The sequence below is a fragment of the Siphateles boraxobius genome, unplaced genomic scaffold, assembly GCF_051911475.1.
Source record: "Siphateles boraxobius isolate OS27281-9 unplaced genomic scaffold, OSU_SipBor_1 132, whole genome shotgun sequence".
NCBI lineage: Eukaryota > Metazoa > Chordata > Actinopteri > Cypriniformes > Leuciscidae > Siphateles > Siphateles boraxobius.
Window position 1 is genome coordinate 143,136 of NW_027508736.1, and position 21,865 is coordinate 165,000.

Below are 21,865 nucleotides of genomic sequence, written 5' to 3' on the forward strand. Positions count from 1 at the left end.
TTGATATTGCTTCCTGTTCATTCGTCACACTGGAAATGGAAGCTCAGTTGCACTGCATTGTGGGATACAGTATCACTGATGTATTAGATGATCTAGAAACATCATCTGTTCACCAAACATGTAGAAATTTTATGTTTTTCTGAACATCTTAAGGTTGACTGTTTTTCATACATGCAGTGTTCAGTTTTCATCAGTAATAAACTCATCAAACTCATGTTGATGTTTTCTGTCATCTGTTCATCTCTGTGTGTCTGAGCGGATTGAAGGAATCTCCACTCTTCTCTTCCTGGCGAGGGAAAGAGCTACACCCTTCTCGTAGTACGCAGCCTCGTTTATGAAGAATGGATAGAGCGCTTCTTTCCCTCTGTAGCGCAGAGTTTCTCCGGTGAAGGACAGGAACATGGGATCTCCAGGGTGGAGGAGACAGAAGTCCCTGTCCTGAGTGGAGAGAGAGGGAGAGAGAGAGAGAGTATTTACCCTGCCGTTCATCAGCAGCAACGTTTCCACAAACACAGATTCATCGTTCTGTACCTGCAGGTCAGGATGGACTGCGGCCGTGATCATGTGTGTCTGAGGGTCTCGTGGATAATCAATATTCTTCACCATCATAAACACGTCGACAAATCCTCCTTCAAACAGGGTCCCTGAGCAGAGAGAAGCTATGAAAACACACACAGATTAGATTCTGCAGGGTTTATAGTTGAATATGTACCGGAGTTGAACTGCCAGATCCAGTCCAGCATGAGTTGAACTCCCTCCTGCATGGAGCTGAAGATCCCGGACCTGACGAGGCCGTGAGGCTGCGGTCCAACCTCCATCGCTGAGGGCAGAGAGGAAACATCCAAGAGCTCGTAGAATAATATTACATTTTATTTAGCAGATGCATTTATCCATATCCATAGGGAATATTCATTTATATAAAAACAACAATTCCTTTAGCATGACGTTCATGCGAGCAACGAGCATCTCTGGTGATGAGGACAGCAAACAAACAACAATCGCTCAGTGTTTCTGCCCCTAAGTGTTTCCGCCGCTCAGTGTTTCCGCCTCTCAGTGTTTCCGCCCCTCAGTGTTTCTGCCTCTCAGTGTTTCCGCCCCTCAGTGTTTCTGTCCCTCAGTGTTTCTGCCTCTCAGTGTTTCTGCCGCTCAGTGTTTCTGTCCCTCAGTGTTTCTGCCCCTCAGTGTTTCTGTCCCTCTGTGTTTCTGTCCCTCAGTGTTTCTGTCCCTCAGTGTTTCTGTCCCTCAGTGTTTCTGCCTCTCAGTGTTTCTGCGTCTCAGTGTTTCTGCCTCTCAGTGTGTCTTGCCTCTCAGTGTTTCTGCCTCTCAGTGTTTCTGCCTCTCAGTGTTTCTGCCTCTCAGTGTTTCTGCCTCTCAGTGTTTCTGCCTCTCAGTGTTTCTGCCTCTCAGTGTTTCTGCCTCTCAGTCCCTCAGTGTTTCTGTCCCTCAGTGTTTCTGTCCCTCAGTGTTTCTGCCTCTCAGTGTTTCAGCCTCTCAGTGTTTCTGCCCCTCAGTGTTTCTGCCCCTCAGTGTTTCTGCCCCTCAGTGTTTCTGCCCCTCTGTGTTTCTGCCCCTCTGTGTTTCTGTCCCTCGGTGTTTCTGTCCCTCGGTGTTTCTGCCTCTCAGTGTTTCTGTCCCTCAGTGTTTCTGCCTCTCAGTGTTTCTGCCCCTCATTGTTTCTGCCTCTCAGTGTTTCTGCCTCTCAGTGTTTCTGCCCCTCAGTGTTTCTGCCCCTCAGTGTTTCTGCCCCTCAGTGTTTCTGCCCCTCAGTGTTTCTGCCTCTCAGTGTTTCTGCCTCTCAGTGTTTCTGCCCCTCAGTGTTTCTGCCCCTCAGTGTTTCTACCCCTCAGTGTTTCTGCCCCTCAGTGTTTCTGCCTCTCAGTGTTTCTTCCTCTCAGTGTTTCTGTCCCTCAGTGTTTCTGTCCCTCAGTGTTTCTGCCTCTCAGTGTTTCTGCCCCTCAGTGTTTCTGCCTCTCAGTGTTTCTGCCTCTCAGTGTTTCTGCCTCTCATTGTTTCTGCCTCTCAGTGTTTCTGCCTCTCAGTATTTCTGCCTCTCAGTGTTTCTGCCTCTCATTGTTTCAGCCTCTCAGTGTTTCTGCCCCTCAGTGTTTCTGCCCCTCAGTGTTTCTGCCCCTCAGTGTTTCTGCCCCTCAGTGTTTCTCAGTTTTTCTGCCTCTGTGTTTCTGCCTCTCAGTGTTTCTGCCTCTCAGTGTTTCTGCCTCTCAGTGTTTCTGCCTCTCAGTGTTTCCTGCCCCTCAGTGTTTCTGCCTCTCAGTGTTTCAGCCTCTCAGTGTTTCTGCCTCTCAGTGTTTCTGTCTCTCAGTGTTTCTGCCTCTCAGTGTTTCTGCCCCTCAGTGTTTCTGCCCCTCAATGTTTCTGTCCCTCAGTTTTTCTGTCCCTCAGTGTTTCTGCCTCTCAGTGTTTCTGCCGCTCAGTGTTTCTGCCCCTCAGTGTTTCTGCCCCTCAGTGTTTCTGCCCCTCAGTGTTTCTGCCTCTCAGTGTTTCTGCCTCTCAGTGTTTCTGCCTCTCAGTGTTTCTGCCTCTCAGTGTTTCTGCCCCTCAGTGTTTCTGCCCCTCAGTGTTTCTGCCTCTCAGTGTTTCTGTCCCTCAGTGTTTCTGCCTCTCAGTGTTTCTGCCGCTCAGTGTTTCTGCTCCTCAGTGTTTCTGCCCCTCAGTGTTTCTGCCTCTCAGTGTTTCTGCCTCTCAGTGTTTCTGCCTCTCAGTGTTTCTGCCTCTCAGTGTTTCTGCCTCTCAGTGTTTCTGCCCCTCAGTGTTTCTGTCCCTCAGTGTTTCTGTCCCTCAGTGTTTCTGCCTCTCAGTGTTTCTGCCCCTCAGTGTTTCTGCCCCTCAGTGTTTCTGCCCTCTGTGTTTCTGCCCCTCTGTGTTTCTGTCCCTCAGTGTTTCTGTCCCTCAGTGTTTCTGTCCCTCAGTGTTTCTGCCTCTCAGTGTTTCTGCCTCTCAGTGTTTCTGCCTCTGTGTTTCTGCCCCTCAGTGTTTCTGCCCCTCAGTGTTTCTCAGTGTTTCTGCCTCTCAGTGTTTCTGCCTCTCAGTGTTTCTGCCTCTCAGTGTTTCTGCCCCTCAGTGTTTCTGCCCCTCAGTGTTTCTGTCCCTCAGTGTTTCTGTCCCTCAGTGTTTCTGTCCCTCAGTGTTTCTGCCTCTCAGTGTTTCTGCCTCTCAGTGTTTTTGCCGCTCAGTGTTTTTGCCGCTCAGTGTTTCTGCCCCTCAGTGTTTCTGCCCCTCAGTGTTTCTGTCCCTCAGTGTTTCTGCCCCTCAGTGTTTCTGCCCCTCAGTGTTTCTGCCCCTCAGTGTTTCTGCCTCTCAGTGTTTCTGCCTCTCAGTGTTTCTGCCCCTCAGTGTTTCTGCCCCTCAGTGTTTCTCAGTTTTTCTGCCTCTCAGTGTTTCTGCCTCTCAGTGTTTCTGCCTCTCAGTGTTTCTGCCTCTCAGTGTTTCTGCCCCTCAGTGTTTCTGCCCCTCAGTGTTTCTGTCCCTCAGTGTTTCTGCCTCTCAGTGTTTCTGCCTCTCAATGTTTCTGCCGCTCAGTGTTTCTGCCCCTCATTGTTTCTGCCCCTCATTGTTTCTGCCCCTCAGTGTTTCTGTCCCTCAGTGTTTCTGTCCCTCAGTGTTTCTGCCCCTCAGTGTTTCTGCCTCTCAGTGTGTCTGCCTCTCAGTGTTTCTGCCCCTCAGTGTTTCTGCCCCTCAGTGTTTCTGCCCCTCAGTGTTTCTGCCCCTCAGTGTTTCTGTCCCTCAGTGTTACTGCCGCTCAGTGTTTCTGTCCCTCAGTGTTTCTGCCTCTCAGTGTTTCTGCCTCTCAGTGTTTCTGCCTCTCAGTGTTTCTGCCTCTCAGTGTTTGTGCCTCTCAGTGTTTCTGCCCCTCAGTGTTTCTGCCCCTCAGTGTTTCTGTCCCTCAGTGTTTCTGCCCCTCAGTGCTTCTGCCTCTCAGTGTTTCTGCCTCTCAGTGTTTCTGCCCCTCAGTGTTTCTGCCTCTCAGTGTTTCTGTCCCTCAGTGTTTCTGCCCCTCAGTGTTTCTGCCTCTCAGTGTTTCTGCCTCTCAGTGTTTCTGCCTCTCAGTGTTTCTGCCGCTCAGTGTTTCTGCCTCTCAGTGTTTCTGCCTCTCAGTGTTTCTGCCTCTCAGTGTTTCTGCCTCTCAGTGTTTCTGCCTCTCAGTGTTTCTGCCTCTCAGTGTTTCTGCCCCTCAGTGTTTCTGCCTCTCAGTGTTTCTGCCTCTCAGTGTTTCTGCCTCTCAGTGTTTCTGCCCCTCAGTGTTTCTGTCCCTCAGTGTTTCTGCCTCTCAGTGTTTCTGCCTCTCAGTGTTTCTGCCGCTCAGTGTTTCTGCCTCTCAGTGTTTCTGCCTCTCAGTGTTTCTGTCCCTCAGTGTTTCTGCCTCTCAGTGTTTCTGCCTCTCAGTATTTCTGCCTCTCAGTGTTTCTGCCTCTCATTGTTTCAGCCTCTCAGTGTTTCTGCCTCTCAGTGTTTCTGCCTCTCAGTGTTTCTGCCCCTCAGTGTTTCTGCCTCTCAGTGTTTCTGCCTCTCAGTGTTTCTGCCGCTCAGTGTTTCTGCATCTCAGTGTTTCCGCCTCTCAGTGTTTCCGCCTCTCAGTGTTTCCGCCTCTCAATGTTTCCGCCTCTCAGTGTTTCCGCCTCTCAGTGTTTCCGCCTCTCAGTGTTTCCGCCGCTCAGTGTTTCCGCCGCTCAGTGTTTCCGCCGCTCAGTGTTTCCGCCGCTCAGTGTTTCTGCCGCTCAGTGTTTCTGCCGCTCAGTGTTTCTGTCTCTGTGTTTCTGTCTCTCAGTGTTTCTGTCTCTCAGTGTTTCTGTCCCTCAGTGTTTCTGTCCCTCAGTGTTTTTGTCCCTCAGTGTTTCTGTCCCTCAGTGTTTCAGCCTCTCAGTGTTTCTGCCCCTCAGTGTTTCTGCCCCTCAGTGTTTCTGCCCCTCAGTGTTTCTGCCCCTCAGTGTTTCTGCCTCTCTGTGTTTCTGTCCCTCAGTGTGTCTGTCCCTCAGTGTTTCTGTCCCTCAGTGTTTCTGTCCCTCAGTGTTTCTGTCCCTCAGTGTTTCTGCCTCTCAGTGTTTCTGCCCCTCAGTGTTTCTGCCCCTCAGTGTTTCTGCCCCTCAGTGTTTTTGTCCCTCAGTGTTTCTGCCCCTCAGTGTTTCTGCCTCTCAGTGTTTCAGCCTCTCAGTGTTTCTGCCCCTCAGTGTTTTTGCCCCTCAGTGTTTCTGCCCCTCAGTGTTTCTGCCCCTCAGTGTTTCAGCCTCTCAGTGTTTCTGCCCCTCAGTGTTTCTGCCCCTCAGTGTTTCTGCCGCTCAGTGTTTCTGTCCCTCAGTGTTTCCGCCTCTGTGTTTCCGCCTCTGTGTTTCTGCCGCTCAGTGTTTTTGTCTCTCAGTGTTTCTGTCTCTCAGTGTTTCTGCCTCTCAGTGTTTCTGCCTCTCAGTGTTTCCGCCTCTCAGTGTTTCCGCCCCTCAGTGTTTCCGCCTCTCAGTGTTTCCGCCGCTCAGTGTTTCCGCCGCTCAGTGTTTCTGCCTCTCAGTGTTTCTGCCTCTCAGTGTTTCTGCCTGTCAGTGTTTCTGCCGCTCAGTGTTTCTGCCTCTCAGTGTTTCTGCCGCTCAGTTTCTGCCTCTGTGTTTCCGCCTCTCAGTGTTTCCGCCCCTCAGTGTTTCCGCCCCTCAGTGTTTCCGCCTCTCAGTGTTTCCGCCTCCCAGTGTTTCCGCCGCTCAGTGTTTCTGCCGCTCAGTGTTTCTGCCCCTCAGTGTTTTTGTCTCTCAGTGTTTCTGTCTCTCAGTGTTTCTGTCTCTCAGTGTTTCCGCCTCTCAGTGTTTCCGCCGCTCAGTGTTTCCGCCTCTCAGTGTTTCCGCCCCTCAGTGTTTCCGCCCCTCAGTGTTTCTGCCCCTCAGTGTTTCTGCCCCTCAGTGTTTCTGCCCCTCAGTGTTGCTGCCTCTCAGTGTTTTTGCCTCTCAGTGTTTCTGCCTCTCAGTGTTTCTGCCGCTCAGTGTTTGTGCCGCTCAGTGTTTCTGCCTCTCAGTGTTTCTGCCTCTCAGTGTTTCTGCCTCTCAGTGTTTCTGCCTCTCAGTGTTTCTGCCTCTCAGTGTTTCTGCCTCTCAGTGTTTCTGCCCCTCAGTGTTTCTGCCCCTCAGTGTTTCTGCCCCTCAGTGTTTCTGCCCCTCTGTGTTTCTGTCCCTCAGTGTTTCTGCCTCTCAGTGTTTCTGCCCCTCAGTGTTTCTGCCCCTCTGTGTTTCTGTCCCTCAGTGTTTCTGTCCCTCAGTGTTTCTGTCCCTCAATGTTTCTGTCCCTCAGTGTTTCTGCCCCTCAGTGTTTCTGCCCCTCAGTGTTTCTGCCCCTCAGTGTTTCTGCCCCTCAGTGTTTCTGCCTCTCAGTGTTTCTGCCTCTCAGTGTTTCTGCCCCTCAGTGTTTCTGCCCCTCAGTGTTTCTGTCCCTCAGTGTTTCTGTCCCTCAGTGTTTCTGCCTCTCAGTGTTTCTGCCTCTCAGTGTTTCTGTCCCTCAGTGTTTCTGCCGCTCAGTGTTTCTGCCCCTCAGTGTTTCTGCCCCTCAGTGTTTCTGCCCCTCAGTGTTTCTGTCCCTCAGCGTTTCTGTCCCTCAGCGTATCTGCCCCTCAGTGTATCTGCCCCTCAGTGTTTCTGCCCCTCAGTGTTTCTGCCTCTCAGTGTTTCTGCCTCTCAGTGTTTCTGCCCCTCAGTGTTTCTGCCCCTCAGTGTTTCTCAGTTTTTCTTCCTCTCAGTGTTTCTGCCTCTCAGTGTTTCTGCCTCTCAGTGTTTCTGCCCCTCAGTGTTTCTGTCCCTCAGTGTTTCTGCCTCTCAGTGTTTCTGCCTCTCAGTGTTTCTGCCGCTCAGTGTTTCTGCCCCTCAGTGTTTCTGTCCCTCAGTGTTTCTGTCCCTCGGTGTTTCTGCCCCTCAGTGTTTCTGCCTCTCATTGTTTCTGTCTCTCAGTGTTTCTGCCCCTCAGTGTTTCTGCCCCTCAGTGTTTCTGTCCCTCAGTGTTTCTGTCCCTCAGTGTTTCTGTCCCTCAGTGTTACTGCCTCTCAGTGTTTCTGTCCCTCAGTGTTTCTGACCCTCAGTGTTTCTGTCCCTCAGTGTTTCTGTCCCTCAGTGTTTCTGCCCCTCAGTGTTTCTGTCCCTCAGTGTTTCTGCCCCTCAGTGTTTCTGTCCCTCAGTGTTTCTGTCCTTCAGTGTTTCTGCCCCTCAGTGTTTCTGCCTCTCAGTGTTTCTGCCCCTCAGTGTTTCTGTCCCTCAGTGTTTCCGTCCCTCAGTGTTTCCGCCTCTCAGTGATTCCGCCTCTCAGTGTGTCTGTCTCTCAGTGTTTCTGCCTCTCAGTGTTTCTGTCTCTCAGTGTTTCTGTCTCTCAGTGTTTCTGCCTCTCAGTGTTTCTGCCCCTCAGTGTTTCTGTCCCTCAGTGTTTCTGTCCCTCAGTGTTTCTGTCCCTCAGTGTTTCTGTCCCTCAGTGTTTTGTCCCTCAGTGTTTCTGTCCCTCAGTGTTTCTGTCCCTCAGTGTTTCTGCCTCTCAGTGTTTCTGCCGCTCAGTGTTTCTGCCGCTCAGTGTTTCTGCCGCTCAGTGTTTCTGCCCCTCAGTGTTTCTGTCCCTCAGTGTTTCTGTCTCTCAGTGTTTCTGCCCCTCAGTGTTTCTGCCGCTCAGTGTTTCTGTCCCTCAGTGTTTCTGTCCCTCAGTGTTTCTGTCCCTCAGTGTTTCTGTCCCTCAGTGTTTCTGTCCCTCAGTGTTTTTGCCTCTCAGTGTTTCTGCCGCTCAGTGTTTCTGCCCCTCAGTGTTTCTGCCCCTCAGTGTTTCTGTCCCTCAGTGTTTCTGCCTCTCAGTGTTTCTGTCTCTCAGTGTTTCTGTCTCTCAGTGTTTCTGCCTCTCAGTGTTTCTGCCCCTCAGTGTTTCTGTCCCTCAGTGTTTCTGTCCCTCAGTGTTTCTGTCCCTCAGTGTTTTGTCCCTCAGTGTTTCTGTCCCTCAGTGTTTCTGTCCCTCAGTGTTTCTGCCTCTCAGTGTTTCTGCCGCTCAGTGTTTCTGCCGCTCAGTGTTTCTGCCGCTCAGTGTTTCTGCCCCTCAGTGTTTCTGTCCCTCAGTGTTTCTGTCTCTCAGTGTTTCTGCCCCTCAGTGTTTCTGCCGCTCAGTGTTTCTGTCCCTCAGTGTTTCTGTCCCTCAGTGTTTCTGTCCCTCAGTGTTTCTGTCCCTCAGTGTTTCTGTCCCTCAGTGTTTCTGTCCCTCAGTGTTTCTGCCTCTCAGTGTTTCTGCCGCTCAGTGTTTCTGCCCCTCAGTGTTTCTGCCCCTCAGTGTTTCTGTCCCTCAGTGTTTCTGCCTCTCAGTGTTTCTGCCCCTCAGTGTTTCTGCCCCTCAGTGTTTCTGTCCCTCAGTGTTTCTGTCTCTCAGTGTTTCTGTCCCTCAGTGTTTCTGCCCCTCAGTGTTTCTGCCCCTCTGTGTTTCTGTCCCTCAGTGTTTCTGCCTCTCAGTGTTTCTGCCGCTCAGTGTTTCTGCCCCTCAGTGTTTCTGTCCCTCAGTGTTTCTGCCTCTCAGTGTTTCTGCCGCTCAGTGTTTCTGCCCCTCAGTGTTTCTGCCCCTCAGTGTTTCTGTCCCTCAGTGTTTCTGCCTCTCAGTGTTTCTGCCGCTCAGTGTTTCTGCCCCTCAGTGTTTCTGCCGCTCAGTGTTTCTGCCCCTCAGTGTTTCTGTCCCTCAGTGTTTCTGTCCCTCAGTGTTTCTGCCTCTCAGTGTTTCTGCCGCTCAGTGTTTCTGCCCCTCAGTGTTTCTGCCCCTCAGTGTTTCTGTCCCTCAGTGTTTCTGCCTCTCAGTGTTTCTGCCCCTCAGTGTTTCTGCCCCTCAGTGTTTCTGTCCCTCAGTGTTTCTGTCTCTCAGTGTTTCTGTCCCTCAGTGTTTCTGTCCCTCAGTGTTTCTGCCCCTCAGTGTTTCTGCCTCTCAGTGTTTCTGCCTCTCAGTGTTTCTGCCTCTCAGTGTTTCTGCCTCTCAGTGTTTCTGCCTCTCAGTGTTTCTGCCTCTCAGTGTTTGCATTACAGCCCGTCCATAAATTAACTGCATAACCGTACAGAAGTGTTTGAATCAGCATGTCCGTGTTTAAAAGCTTGTCTGAATGACGTCAGCCGTTAATGCTGCTCAACATATTCTTTAAAAATTACAGAATCTACATGTTCCTGCACTAATTTCTGTCAGTATGTGTGAGAAAGATCTTATCAGGTCCTAAAATCTTTTCCTGACCCGAATCACTTCTTACCCGAACCCAACGTGCATAATTTATTATTTTTTTAATAAAAACCCGACCCGAGTCGGACCAGGTAAAACTAGACACGACCCGAACGTAAATGTTTTTGACCTGCAGTCAGTCAGGAAAAATCCTGTTGTCCTATTGACTGATTGGCCACTGCTCCATTACCTTCATTTATTTGTTTACTTTTTCATTATTACTTTATATATTATTGCCTGCCCGATGGATACAGGTTATTTCTGAATTCAGCTTTCACTAGGACCAGTGGATTTAGATCTGCTAGTGTTGTCTGCAACTCTTTTACCTCATCTCCAACGAAGGGTTTCTGCACACAAAAGGAAACATGCAGTGTAATGAAGCGAGTGGCTTTTCCTGATGCATCTCACTGCTATAAGGTGGATTTCCGTGTGCGAGGTTACAAACGTTTGTTCTTTTTCTACGTGTGTTTCTCACAAACGCACTTGTCATGAATGCGTGCAGGTACGTGCTGAATTGCTGAAATGTCAGTCACTCATCACTGTAACCACATTTCGTCCTTTAACTTTTGATGTGATGTTTTTTATCCGACCATAAGATGATTAAAGTTTATTTTAATCCATGCTGACGGCGCTCGTTGAAACGGTAGTGGAGCAACTGAGTCTGAATGCAGAAGCCAATGTCCAATGCGTGGATTCAGAGAGAACTTTATATAAAAGTTATATTCATAGATTTCATGTGACGTCACACAGTGGTGTGGACGCCATTTGTAGGACTGAATTGCAACATGCCGTCTATCTGCTGTGCTGTAAACTGTGATAATGGCAGATCACAAAGAAATGTTGAGAAATTAATATTGACCTGGAAATTTGTATAAAAGTAAAATTAGCAAATCACAGGTTAGCTAGCTAAATTAAAACATGTAGTTTACAATTGGAACACGTTATCCGCTAGACCGCTATCTATATTTACATTAGTAACCTTAGTTATACGTTTGGCTGAATTATGTTGGTGTTTCCTGCTTCAGTATGCTAAACTACAGCTCACTGTTTCTGCCTTAATACATGTTAAAATTAATAGATTCATAGCTAACTGCATGATTTGTAAACATTTTTGAAATGCATAACTTGGACACTCTAAATTGTAATGTAGACACATGCATTTTCTGTAAAGCTGCTTTGAAATATTGTGAAAAGCGCTAATAAATGAGAATTGAATATAAAGGTGTCCAAATGTCACTGATAATTCAAGAGACGTGCTTTACTGACATTATTAGCAATTCAGTTCAGCGATGCTTTTATGTTCAGCAATTCAGCGATTACTGGTGTAACGTTAATATCGCTTGATTAACAGAGTGCCACTTCCCCTTCCTGTTATTAAGAACATTTTCTTCATGGGGGCATTTAATACAATGCTAAATCATAAATCAGATGTAGCCTACCGTACAATAACATTACGATGTCCAGCAATCGATTTAAATTGTACATTGGGTTTAATTTGTCGTTTAATGAGATCTAATATATGTTGTTAGTACCGAGAATTTTCACGTGAATAAATACATAGATTTGACTGCATTACTTACATACTTTAATGGTACAGTGGCAGAACTTTTGCCAAGCGTGTCCAAGGTTCTGTTGCTAACTCTAGTCTCTTCTAGCTGCGCTTCCATCATGTGCAACTAAACCCTTACAATTGATCCAGAATGCTGCTGCTCGTCTTGTATTCAACGAGCCCAAAAGGGCCCACGTCACTCCGCTGTTCATCTCCCTGCATTGGCTACCACTCGCTGCTCGAACCAAGTTCAAGGCACTGACACTTGCTTACAGATTGTCCACCGGCTCAGCCCCCTCCTACTTTCACTCGCTCCTACGGGTCTACATCCCTACCAGAAGCCTACGATTGGCCAAGGAGCGACGGCTCGTGGTGCCTTCACAGCGAGGCACAAAATCACTGTCCAGAACATTCTCATTCACGGTTCCATGCTGCTGGAATGACCTACCTACCCTCGTCCGTAATGCAGAATCCCTGACAGCATTCAAAAGACAACTGAAAACTCATCTCTTCCGTGAGCACTTAACATAAAAAAAAAAATAAAAAAAACCTTTCTCTTGAAATCTTCGCTTGTCTGGTTTATGCTACTCTGAGCAATGTTTGAACTTTGTATTCTGAGCACTTCTTGCGTTGTTTTTGCCTCTCCACGATGACTCGCTTGGTTTAATCCTCAAATGTAAGTCGCTTTGGATAAAAGCGTCTGCTAAATGACTAAATGTTGCATAAAGCACCTTAAGTTTTTCCCTTAAGTATGATACTTAAGGGGCGATTTCCCCTTACCTAAGAGAATAACTTAAGGGTGTTGCATATAATCTCTTAAGCGGTCCTCTTAGGTAAGGGTGTAGGAGCCATTTGTGTTTAGGTTAATCTAAATTGTTGTGCTATTGGAGCACTGGTATGTTTTGTTAGATTTAGGATCTTTTATTTTGTAGGGACTTTTATTTTGACAGTTGGTGTTTGAATATAAAGATGGCCGCCTCTCACTTTTTCAAACACAAGAAAAAGAACAAGGAAGCTGTTGGAACGTTTTAAGCATACAGTTCTTTACATCGCTATTGAATCGCTATTGAACTTTTTGGACATTATTTTTGATATTAAGTTGTGCCTTTTAACGACCATTCTTCAATCACTTACCAATCGTTTGTTGGATTACTGGAGTCCATGCTTTGTCTGCTACTACCAACCTACTTGCCTGTCTTGCTCTGCTTACCAACCTATTTCCCTACCTACTGGAATTCCGTCTCATCCACCGCAAAAAAGGTACAATTCAAGTTTCTCTGTGTTGGATAGCTTGTCAAAGAGGTTAAGCAATACGTCCCAGCTAAGAGTGGTCCGCCAAAACATTGGTAAAGAACTTTGCAATCGTTTACGCTGCTTCATAATCAAATTGTTTGGAACCTATGGAAGCATTTGTTTGACTGTTATTGAAGCGTAAAGGTTTTTTTTTTTTTTTTGATACTTTGGAGTTGACGTAGTTTTGGATCTTTTGAGAATTTATCTTTTCAAGTTCAGTATTGGAGTGCATCATTGGTTGTTACTGGATTTGCTACTGGAGCGGATCATGAATTTTGTACATGCACATATAAGCTTAAATGGAGACAGAAGAGAATGAACTGAGTTGAAGTTAATTGCGCTGTGTTTAATTTTTTAAAAAGGGAAAAGAAAATAACTTTTTTCTGTTGTTCTCAAAAAATCTAAAATATGGCTGATGGCAAAATTAAAGAGCTTTGTGCAACGTGCAGAGGAAAACTTGGCGTGTGTACACGTAAAATGAATGAATTAAGGGAATTATTAAAAGGTGGAGATATTGAAGCCGTAGACACAGGCATTGAACAGCTTCATGTGGCATTGGACGAATTTAAAGATGTGCATCAATCTGTGCAAGTGATGTATGAGGAAGAGGAAAGGAAAAGTGACAATGATGAGTGGTACCAACCAAAGATGCAAGCTTTTGAAACATTCTTGAATGAGGTAGAAATGTGGAAGAGTGCTCAAAGCTATGAATCCCAAACTGTGGTGTCTCATCTGGACAGTATATCCATTGTGGCAGCACGTGCCAGTAAAGTAGAATCTTCACGTTCTGGTGCAAGTGTTGCCTCAAAATCTTCGTCAGTGTCTTCCGCGCGTTTAAAGGCTGAAGCTGAAAGGGCAGCTCTTTTGCAACGTACTGAAGGACTGAAGAAAAAACACGCCTTGGAAATAGAAAGAATTAAACTGCAAAATGCAATGGAAAAGGTTGAACTTGAAACAGAATTGGCTGCAGCTAATGCAAAGGTGCAAGTGTTACAGAGCATTGATGCTGAATCTATGAACTCTAGACTCATGTCGACAGAAGTTTCAAAATTGCCAGGAGATGGCATGAATGCGTATCTGGAGAGCAAATATGACAGTATCAAGGAACATGTTCATCCAGAACCCTCACCAGTGGAATATGCCAGAATCTCTGCTGTTCCCAAAACACCATTGCAAAAGGTTTTAACACAGGATACAAGAGCCAAGAGGTCACAAAGGCCTGTCCAGACCTTACAATCAAATCTGACCAGTCAAGCAGCTGCAGGTACTTCCTTTCCACATGCACCTTTAAGTTCAGATACCAGCAACCTGGGTGCTGTTGCCGATCTTATTGCACAGCAACAGAAAATGACTTTACTTCCAACTAGGCACCTTCCCATTTTTAACGGTGAACCTCTGAACTTCAGACCATTTATGCAGGCATTCGAACACTGTATTGAGAAAAACACCAGCAATAGCCAAGACAAGAGTGTATTACCTTGAACAATACACCTCTGGCCAACCTAAGGAGCTGGTCAGAAGTTCTCTTCATATGGATGCAGACAGAGGGTATGCAGAGGCAAAACGGTTAATGGAACTTCATTTTGGGGATGAATTTAAAATTACTGATGCTTATATGGATAAAGCCTTAAATTGGAATAATATTCCATCAGACAATGGAGAAGCTCTGTACAGTTATGCTCTTTTCCTCCGTGGATGCTGTAATTTAATGCGTACCTTAAGGTACATGGATGAGCTGAACCTTCCATTAAACCTGAGGCTTCTAATCTCCAAGGTGCCGTACAAAGTGAAAGAAAAATGGAGATCATATGCTTTTGACATCAGGGAACGAACAGGAGCAAGAGCTGAGTTTGCTGATCTTGTCCTCTTCCTGGAAAGGCACACCCAGGATTTTACAAGACCCAGTTTTTGGTAGCCTCCAAGACGGCTCCTCAAACAGAAGGTCACCAAAAACAGCTGCTATCAGTAGCAAGCCAATGAGTTCCATGCAGAAGAGCAGAGGGAGCAGTTTCGCCACAACAGTAGCAGTTGCACCAAAGAACAACACAGAGAGCACAATGCAAGTATTCAATGTGCCCAAAAACAGTTCATCAAAACTTTGTCCTGCCTGTAATGGTGAGCATGAGATTGTGTCATGTCAAGAGCTAATGAAGAAGTCTCACAACGCACGAGTTGAGCTGCTAAAGGCTAAAGGTGTCTGCTTTGGTTGTCTTGCTAAAGGACACATGAGTATGACCTGCAAAAGTAGACAAACCTGTTCAATTTGTTCAAAATTACATCCCACTATCTTGCATATACCTCAAAATGTAACAGGAGAGCAGAGTAATGCAGGTCCTTCAGACAAAAAGGCAGTGAGCAGCGGGTTGGTTTCACTGAAAACTGAGGTACTTGTTGTAGTGATAAACATTGTACACTTGCAATAATACCAGTTCAAGTCAAAATGAGTAATTCAAATCATGTAGTGCAGACATATGCTTTCCTTGACCCAAGGAGTTCGGCAACATTTTGCACAGAACAACTTAGGATGAACTTGAATGCTAATGGGAAACATCAACAAATACTTCTGCGCACTATGGGGCAAAAGAAATCTGTTAACAGCATGGTAGTCAAGGGCCTGGAAGTGTGCAGCCTGGACGGAAAGGAATTCATAGAATTACCTGAAGTTTACACTCAACAGGAAATTCCAGTCAACAGGGAACACATCCCCAGACGAGAAGATATACGAAAATGGCCTTACCTTCAAGATGTTGATATTCCCAACATTAATGCTGGGATAGACCTTCTGATTGGGATTAATGCACCCAAATTGATGGAACCGTGGAGAATTATCAATAGCCAAGGAAATGGACCCTTTGCTGTTAAAACACTGCTAGGCTGGGCAGTGAATGGACTTCTCCACACTGAGGATGCACGCATCAGCAAGCAAGGTCAGAAATATGTTCATGCACATCGGATTTCCGTTGATAACCTGAGTGAACTTTTGATTCAGCAATACAACCATGATTTCCTAGAAAAGAGTTTTGAGGAAAAGAAACAAATGTCGGTGGAAGACCACAAATTCATCCAGATAATGGACAGCTCTGTTGAAATAGTGGCTGGACATTATCAATTGCCTTTGCCATTCAAGAAGGACAATCCTATGATGCCAAACAACCGTCATATGGCAGAGCAACAGGCATTGTCTTTTAAAAAGAAAGTTTCAAAAGAATGATGACTTTCATAAGGAATATGGGGCATTTATGGAAACAGTCCTATCATGCGGACATGCTGAACTTGTACCCCAAGACCAGTTGATGCAGGAAAATGGAAAAGTGTGGTATATTCCACACCATGGTGTGTTTCACCCAAAGAAGGGGAGCTTGCGTGTGGTATTTGACTGCTATGCATCTTATCAGGGTGCCTCACTGAACACTGAACTCATTCAAGGTCCCAATCTTACTAACAGCTTAATTGGGGTCTTAGTCCGTTTTCGTCTGGACAACATTGCTATCATGGCTGATGTAGAGAAAATGTACTATCAAGTAAAGGTCCCATCTCATCATGTGAACTCCTTGCGCTTCCTTTGGTGGCCAGATGGGGACGTTAGTCAGGCACTGAAAGAGTACAGGATGATCGTACATCTTTTTGGCGCAACATCATCAGCTAGCTGTGCAAGTTATGCGTTAAAGAGGACAGCTGAGGATAACGAAGGGTGCTTCTTGGCTGATGCAACTAGTGCAGTCAAAAACAACTTCTATGTGGATGATTTGCTGCATGCTGTGGACACAGAGGGCAATGCCATTAGACTTTGTAAAGAGCTGAAATTACTCTGTGCAACTGGAGGCTTTAAGTTGACCAAATGGGTTAGCAACAACAGAGCTGTCTTGGACTCCATTCCAGAGCCTGAGAGGGCCAAGAACCAAAAGAATCTCAACCTTGACATAGAAGATTTGCCAGTTGAAAGAGCTCTCGGGCTGCAATGGTATGTTAAGGAAGACACCTTCACATTCCAGGTGACCATAAAGGAGCGTCCATGCACCAGACGTGGGATTCTGTCCATGGTCAGTTCTATATATGATTGCACCTCTCACCTTTCCGGCAAAACACATCTTGCAAGAGTTATGCAAGCAGAACATTGGATGGGATGAAGAATTGCCAGAGGTCCACGCTCAAGCCTGGAAGCAATGGTGGAAAGATCTTCCAAAAGTAAGGGAGTTCAAGGTCAACCGATGTCTTATACCAAACAACTTTCGAGATGTCAAAACAGCACAGATGCACCACTTCTGTGATGCGAGTGACCTTGGGTATGGAACAGTTACCTATCTTAGGCTGACTAGCAGCAACAAGGTCCACGTCACCTTTATAATGGGAAAGGCCCGAGTTGCTCCCTTAAAACTGATGACCACACCACGAATGGAGCTCGCTGCAGTTTTGGCCGAACGAATGGACAAGATGCTATCTGAGGAGTTGCATATGGAATTGGAAAGGTCTCTGTTTTGGACAGATAGCATGACTGTTCTAAGGTACATCCGGAATGAAAGCAGAAGATTCCTAACCTTCGTGGCAAACCGTGTTAATGTCATCAGAAGTGCGACAGATGTATCCCAATGGAAGTATATAGGCACAAAACTCAATCCTGCTGATTACGCCTCCCAAGGACTACATGTTAACACATTCTTGAAAAGAACAACATGGATCAATGGCCCAGACTTTCTGAAGGAACCACCTCATTGCTGGCCAGCGCTTCCATCTGAACCCATTCTCTCTCAAGATGACCCTGAATTAAGAAAAGGAGTTGTCACTGTCAATGTTGCTGTGAAGGAAAGCTGTGACGCCACTACTTACCTCATGAATTATTTCTCAACTTGGATGAGCCTCAAGAAATCTGTGGCATGGTTCCTGAGGTTCAAGTCTGTTCTGTTGAAATTACTTAAGAATGGCAAGAAAGATCTAAGTAGACATATCATGACCACAAGAAAAGGAAAACATGAAAAGACAGGTCCATATGTTCTATCAATCAGTGATCTAGAGGATGCTGAGGTCGCAATCTTACAATTTTGCCAAAGGCAGGGATTCCCACAAGAAATAGCCTGTTTGCAGAAAGGCATGCAAAATGTAAACAGAAACAGCTCCATCTACAGGTTAGATCCTTTTCTGGCCAATGGCATCTTACGGGTTGGTGGACGTCTGAGAAAAATGGCAATGCCCACTGAGCAGAAACACCCTGCTATTCTCCCTAAGGACCATCACGTTTCCAAACTCTTACTTCAGCACATCCATGAAGATGTTGGGCACAGTGGAAGAAATTTCATGCTCTCCAAACTCAGACAAAGATATTGGATTCCTTGCGCCAACACTCTGGCCAGAAAAGTAGTTTATGAATGCACCAGGTGTAGAAGAGTTAAGCTGAGTGCAGGTGAACAGAAAATGGCAGATTTGCCAGTTGACAGGTTGACCCCTGACCTTCCACCCTTCACGCATGTAGGGGTTGATTATTTTGGGCCATTAGAGGTAAAACGAGGCCGCAGCATTGTAAAACGGTACGGCGTGATTTTCACATGTCTTACCAGCCGTGCTATACACTTGGAAGTTGCACATTCACTTGATACTGACTCTTGCATTCATGCATTCAGACGTTTCATTGCCAGAAGAGGGCCAGTGTCTGAGTTGCGGTCAGACAATGGAACAAACTTTGTTGCAACTGAAAAGGAACTAAAGGAGTCCTTGAAATCTTGGAACATGCAACAAATTGAAAAAAGTCTGCGCCAAAAGGGGGTAAAATGGACATTCAACCCTCCCCATGGTGCCCATTGTGGGGGGATATGGGAGAGGTTGATTCGCATGATCAAAACGACGTTACGGTCAGTCACCAGCCAGCAATATCTGGATGAAGAAGGCCTTCAGACAAGAAATGTGTGAGGTTGAGTCCATTCTCAATAGCCGTCCACTCACGACTGTTTCTGATAACCCAAGTGACTTGGAGCCGTTAATGCCCTAATCATATACTGCAGCTTAAGGTGCATCCTGTTCTACCTCCAGGTTTGTTCGTAAAGGAAGATCTTTACACCAGACATCGTTGGAGACAGATCCAGTACATTGCCGACTTATTTTGGAAACGCTGGGTCCGAGAGTACCTTCCTCTTCTACAAACACGGCAAAAATGGTCTCGTGTTAGACGCAACTTCTGTCCAGGAGACGTTGTGCTAGTAGCCGATAGCACGGCGCCAAGAGGATCATGGATGTTGGCTAGAGTCACTGAAGCCTTTCCTGACTCGAAAGGCTTGGTCCGCAGTGTACGGCTTCAAACTAAAACAAGCCAGCTTGAAAGACCTATCAGTAAGATCTGCTTGCTAGTAGAAGGCCAGAGTGAGACTTAAATGAACTTGCGCACGTGCATACACTGTCATACAGATACATACACTGAATCTTTGCACTCATTTATTCTTGTGAATAATGCATAATGAGTTTAAGGAAATAATATATAGCTCCTTGGAAAATTACATTTAGTTAGTTATAGCTTGCCTTCTGCCATAGCTATAAGGGGCCAGCTATGTAGGATCCATTTGTGTTTAGGTTAATCTAAATTGTTGTGCTATTGAAGCACTGGTATGTTTTGTTAGATTTAGGATCTTTTATTTTGTAGGGACTTTTATTTTGACAGTTGGTGTTTGAATATAAAGATGGCCGCCTCTCACTTTTTCAAACACAAGAAAAAGAACAAGGAAGCTGTTGGAACGTTTTAAGCATACAGTTCTTTACATCGCTATTGAATCGCTATTGAATCGCTATTGAACTATTTGGACATTATTTTTGATATTAAGTTGTGCCTTTTAACCACCATTCTTCAATCAATTACCAATCGTTTGTTGGATTACTGGAGTCCATGCTTTGTCTGCTACTACCAACCTACTTGCCTGTCTTGCTCTGCTTACCAACCTATTTCCCTACCTACTGGAATTTCCATCTCATCCACCGCAAAAAAGGTACAATTCAAGTTTCTCTGTGTTGGATAGCTTGTCAAAGAGGTTAAGCAATACGTCCCAGCTAAGAGTGGTCCGCCAAAACAAAGGGAAACATTTAAGTGTTTCACGACAGCGATCCTGGATTCACGTTATAAAAGTCTGTTGTTGCCATAGATACGCAAAACACTAACACTAGCAATCAAACAAACAGAAACAGTGGGAAGAAATAACGGAAAAAATCAATGCAAGGAATCTTGATGTAAAGAGGACGGTTCAGGAAGTCCTTAAAATTACGAAAACATCTCTGTGGTCGCAAAAAAGAGTTGAGCGCTTATAAGAAAGAAGCCAACAAAACAGGTAAGATTAAGCAAGACTACGCTTTTTAGATTGTATGCACCGCAACGTGAAGAGTTCGCTTTATTGCTGTACATTGCGCGTCGATCAAATCGGTATTCTTGCAACAATTTTTCATCACTGAGATGGTCCAAAGGGTTCTCCCTATCCCAAAAAAATACTCTTTGCACATAATGAACTTCAGCTGGTTCCATAAATTCAGCCTTGTCTTATTTTTGTCCGTGTTACTCTTAAGGTTACGATTTCCAAACCTTAAGTTATACTTGGGGAAATGACCGTTAAGGGGTTTTATGCAACACTTAACGCTCTTTAAGGGATTATTTAAGTGAAAAAACAGCATTTAAGGGAAAGTGTTTATGATGTTTCACTTAAAGAAACCCTTACCCTTAAGTAACACTTAAGGTTTTTTTTTCTGCAACACCCTTAGGTTTAAGGGAAACTTAAGGGTGAATTTAAGGGAAAATTACACTTAAGGTGCTTTATGCAACCGGGCACTGGGTTCTAATCCGCACTCGTATAGTTTTTTTTCCCCTTATTAAAACCAATTATGTTTATCAGTGGTTGTATATCAATCAGGGACACATTTGTGTGCATTTTATTTTGTGATTTCACCGGAACGAATAGAAAGTCTCCGAAACGGATTAAAGCGCGCGTCCGTGTGAAGACTGTGCGCGAGTAACGAGAGAACACTGTATCTGCACCACTGATCGCAGTTAACGAGCACTTGATCAGAAACAACACATTTCAGCGTGCTAGACCACCTCTTATTTAACAAACGAACAAAATGAAAGCTCTGCAAGTTTTATTTATTTATTAGTTGTTTTATTTATTTGTATTGGTACATCCATGCCGCAAAATGTTTCAAAAGTGATTGGGACAATATCGACCCTAGCAAAAAGTGATGGGGACATCCCGTAAACTACGCCCTGCCTCGAGCGCTTCGCCGGTGTATGGAGAGGGATTGTGGACGAGGTAGATGTAAATGTCAGCAAACGTAAAATTTGGCAAGTTTTTACTAGACTTTAGTGGAGTCAGAAGTTCGTTTAACAGTAAATACGGATCTATACCTGAAGTATCTATTTTATTTAAATACCATTGCTTTTCATCTGTGCTATTTTAGTGTGCGACATCTTTCCGATAACCAGGGAGAGGTTACGCAATTTAACGCAAAGGTCCTAAAGATGGCGGCCACAACAAAAAAGTCACGTGACTGAAACCCATGAATAACACGTTGTCAGAATTGTTTTAAATAATAACATTTTGTTAAATGTCAGACATAGTTTAAAAGAATTTGGGTCTTCTCAGGTCCATTCCGAAAAAACACATTTATTTTAAATTACTGGAGACACAAGGCCACTGATACCGAATCGACCCGTGTCCGAGGCACTCGCCGACGGATATAACCCGAACCCGAACCCGCTCCGGTCTCGAGTCAGGCCTGGGGTCTCAGATCCAAGCGGACCCTTAAAGACCTCTAGTGTGACGTCAGACAGATGTTTAGTTTGGAGAAAGAATGGATGAGTGAATGATGAACTCTTTGGGTCTTTAACAGTCTCACCAAAGCCGTGTTTCCCCACTGAATCCAGAGAATAGGCCTCATCGAGAGCAAGATCAAAGTGAATGTATCTCACAGGAATGGAGGCCATTTCTCTCTGAAAACACACAAATACTCACAGAAGTTGGACACAAATACAACATTTCCTCATGAAATGAGCAGTGCAGAGGAACTTCACATGTGTGTATTTATGCCTGTAGGTGTTTGTAGATGTGCAGGCTGATCCAGTCGCAGTCGGAGTGTGTGATGAGACACAGCCCTGTGTTGGCAGTGGTGTTGTGCAGATCACACAGCAGATCCACAGCCCGAACGCTTCCTTTAGGACCCAGCAGAGTGTTGAGCTCCCGAGAGCGGATCATCTCGTACGGCGAGTCCTCGGAGACGGGTGCGCTGACAGATGGAGACACACACACACACAGAGACACACACACACACACAGAGACACACACACACAGAGACACACACACACAGAGACACACACACACAGAGACACACACACACAGAGACACACTCACACAGAGACACACTCACACAGAGACACACACACACAGAGACACACACACACAGAGACACACACACACAGAGACACACACACACAGAGACACACACACACAGAGACACACACACACAGAGACACACACACACAGAGACACACACACACAGAGACACACACACACAGAGACACACACACACAGAGACACACACACACAGAGACACACACACACAGAGACACACACACACAGAGACACACACACACAGAGACACACACACACAGAGACACACACACACAGAGACACACACACACAGAGACACACACACACAGAGACACACACACACAGAGACACACACACACACACAGAGACACACACACACACACAGAGACACACACACACACACACAGAGACACACACACACACACACAGAGACACACACACACACACACAGAGACACACACACACACACACAGAGACACACACACACACA

General features: G+C 45.9%; 1 protein-coding gene across 1 annotated transcript in view; it reads right to left on the reverse strand.

Moving 5' to 3' along the window:
• Positions 1-237: 237 nt before the first annotated feature.
• Positions 238-21,865, reverse strand: part of LOC143737948 (N-acyl-aromatic-L-amino acid amidohydrolase (carboxylate-forming) B-like) — a 26,358-nt gene continuing 4,730 nt past the window's right edge. Inside the window, exons 3-7 of the mRNA XM_077229757.1 lie at positions 21,076-21,271; positions 20,885-20,978; positions 713-820; positions 532-644; positions 238-438 (exon numbers count right to left, since the gene is read on the reverse strand). Of these exons, the coding sequence (XP_077085872.1) occupies positions 238-438; positions 532-644; positions 713-820; positions 20,885-20,978; positions 21,076-21,271 (712 nt within the window). The remainder of the gene's footprint in view (positions 439-531; positions 645-712; positions 821-20,884; positions 20,979-21,075; positions 21,272-21,865) is intronic.